General features: G+C 59.6%; 1 protein-coding gene across 1 annotated transcript in view; it reads left to right on the plus strand.

Annotated features, from left to right (window-relative positions):
* The window catches only part of Baiap2l2 (BAR/IMD domain containing adaptor protein 2 like 2), a 29,548-nt gene that overhangs the window by 23,945 nt on the left and 3,144 nt on the right, over positions 1-2,459 (plus strand). Inside the window, exons 8-9 of the mRNA XM_019205807.2 lie at positions 6-125; positions 2,117-2,230. Coding sequence (XP_019061352.1) covers positions 6-125; positions 2,117-2,230 — 234 coding nt within the window. The remainder of the gene's footprint in view (positions 1-5; positions 126-2,116; positions 2,231-2,459) is intronic.

Below are 2,459 nucleotides of genomic sequence, written 5' to 3' on the forward strand. Positions count from 1 at the left end.
CTGATCTCGCACTCCGACGGCGCCAACCACACGCTGCTGCGCTTCTCGGCCGGGGACGTCCTGGAGGTGCTGGTGCCCCAGGCCCAGAACGGCTGGCTCTATGGCAAGCTGGAGGGCTCGTCCGCGTGAGTGGGGTCTGCGGGACGTGGGTGGCGGGAGGTGAGGGCCTGGGCCCATAGTGCCTGCAGCCTCCAGGACTGGGCTTTCCCACGTCCTGCATCCCTGACGTCACTTTCCCCATCCCTACCCTGCCTGTTTACCCATCTGTTCCACGGGGATAGGAAGAGCCACCTCCCGAGTTCAGGGGGGCAGCTCTTGAAAAGCGGAGAGAATAGCTGAAATCAAGCCAGTCCTGGTACTCAGGAGCCTGAGGCAGGAGGATTGTAGGTCGGATCCCAATCTAGACTACGTAGTGAGATCCTGTCTCAGAAAGAAAAAGCCGAAACCAGGCCATTTTGCTGTTTTGACACCCGGAGTGGACCAGGGAGAGGAGCAATACAAACATTGCGTCTCCAGAAAGCCTCTGGCAGCGCAGAGCTAGCAGCCCAAAAGGCAGTGTGCAGGACCACACGTTTTGCTGAGGGAGGAAAGGGGGGTCAGGCAGTGCCCTCCACAGAGTTTTATGGGCAGGCCAGCGAGATGCCCACTCCCACTCATGACCCAGGAGGAAGGAGGAAGTGAAGGAGTAGGGGGAGGCATGTGTGTGAACCGGTGCGTGGGCGCATGTGCATGGGAGATAGTATGGGTTTGCACACGAACACATGTGTGTGCGAGTGGGGGGCAGTTGGGGGCTGAGTGGGTCGACGTGGGATCCTGCAGACTGAGGGGTGTCGGGGGAGGCATCTGAGAGGGCTGTGGGTGACGGATGGAGAGCACGCACTGCACGTGGGTGGGTGAGGAAGCAGGAGTGACACCTGGTGCCAAGGTCACAGCCCTGCAGGTGTGGAAAAGGGCCAGGGGTCAGACAACTGAGACCAGGAATGGGCTGCCCCTGGAGTGCCCCAGGGTGGAGCAGACTTCCAGGGACCTGCTGGAAACCTTCTAGACCAGTGACGGTGAACTGATGGCTTATCACTGGGAGCTGTAAAAGGTTTGCCATTACTGTCCGGACAAATGTTCCTGCTCTTTGGGGGCACATAGGGCAAGTGACTGCAAGGTGCGTCCTTGGTAAGTTATCCCTGGTGAGGACAGAAGGGCACACAGGGAAATGCTTCTCTTCTTGCCACCGGGGTGGCACTTCCGGGTGCCTTTTGGTGAGGATGCCGCTGAGTGAGTTGTTTGGGGTTGAGGCAGCTCTTTGGAGAACATTTCCCCAGGGACTCTGTTCTCAAGAGTTTGCACCCTAAAGGTGCAGTGAGTCTCCAGCCCAGCAAAGACTCCAGGTGAAGACCAAGTGCAGGACAGCGGACTGCCGCCCCAGTCCTCTGGGTGAATGGTTGCTTAGGGGATCCTGGGGCGGAGGGAAGCCGCTGGGCTGGAGTGGGAAGGCTGCGGGCTTTAACGTCAGCCATCCTGGGCTTGGGCGCCCCTTCCTCCGTGCACCTCTGTGGCCCTCCCACCACCACCCGTCCCCTTCGTTGCCACCCTTAGCTCACTGACTTGTCAGCCTGTGTATGGGTCTGTACCCCACCAAGGCTGGGAGCTTCTACGTCAGCCATCCGGCTTGGGCGCCCCTTCCTCCGTGCACCTCTGTGGCCCTCCCACCACCACCCGTCCCCTTCGTTGCCACCCTTAGCTCACTGACTTGTCAGCCTGTGTATGGGTCTGTACCCCACCAAGGCTGGGAGCTTTTGGGAGGGACATGTGTCATGTTCAGGGCAGAGAGAGTAGGGAAGAGAGCCACATCTTAAGTCCAGGGACAGATCGTTTCCTCCTGGGACTCCCAGTTGCTCCTCTCAAAGGCACCCGGTGGAATATGAGATGGGAAGGGCAGGTGTAAGACCTTGAATGCCTGGAAAGACTTCTTCCGTGGAAGTAACCAGGTCACTATCTGCAAAGCCCTCAAGCAAACAAAGCCAGGCACAGGACAGTGGGCAGCATCTGTCTGCTCTTCTTGGAATTGTTTCGACCCTTGTTACTGGTCTTGTTTGAAGGACCCTCTGTCTGTGCCCTGCAGGAGTGGCTGGTTCCCCGAGGCCTATGTGAAACCATTGGAGGAGGCACCCATGACCCCCTTGAGCCCCATGACTGCCATGGACCCCATGAGCCCCGTGCACGAGCTGTCTTCCAGGTACCTGGTGAGGTGGGGCTCCCGTGGGGGGTGTCCTTGCTCACTCAGGGAGGCACCTGTGAACTGTAGTCCTGGGGGCCTGGCCCCTTCTGTCCCCAGGAAGCCACCCTGACACCCTTCCTCTTTCCACTGAAGGCCATCCTGCCTCTCAGGTGCTGGGGCAGGGGCCCAGCAGATGGGGTTGGAGCAGCAGGGCCAACCCCAACCCCTTTCGCTCCCCTCCCTTGCC

This window comes from Fukomys damarensis, unplaced genomic scaffold (assembly GCF_012274545.1).
Source record: "Fukomys damarensis isolate Sample0158 unplaced genomic scaffold, DMR_v1.0_HiC HiC_scaffold_19, whole genome shotgun sequence".
NCBI lineage: Eukaryota > Metazoa > Chordata > Mammalia > Rodentia > Bathyergidae > Fukomys > Fukomys damarensis.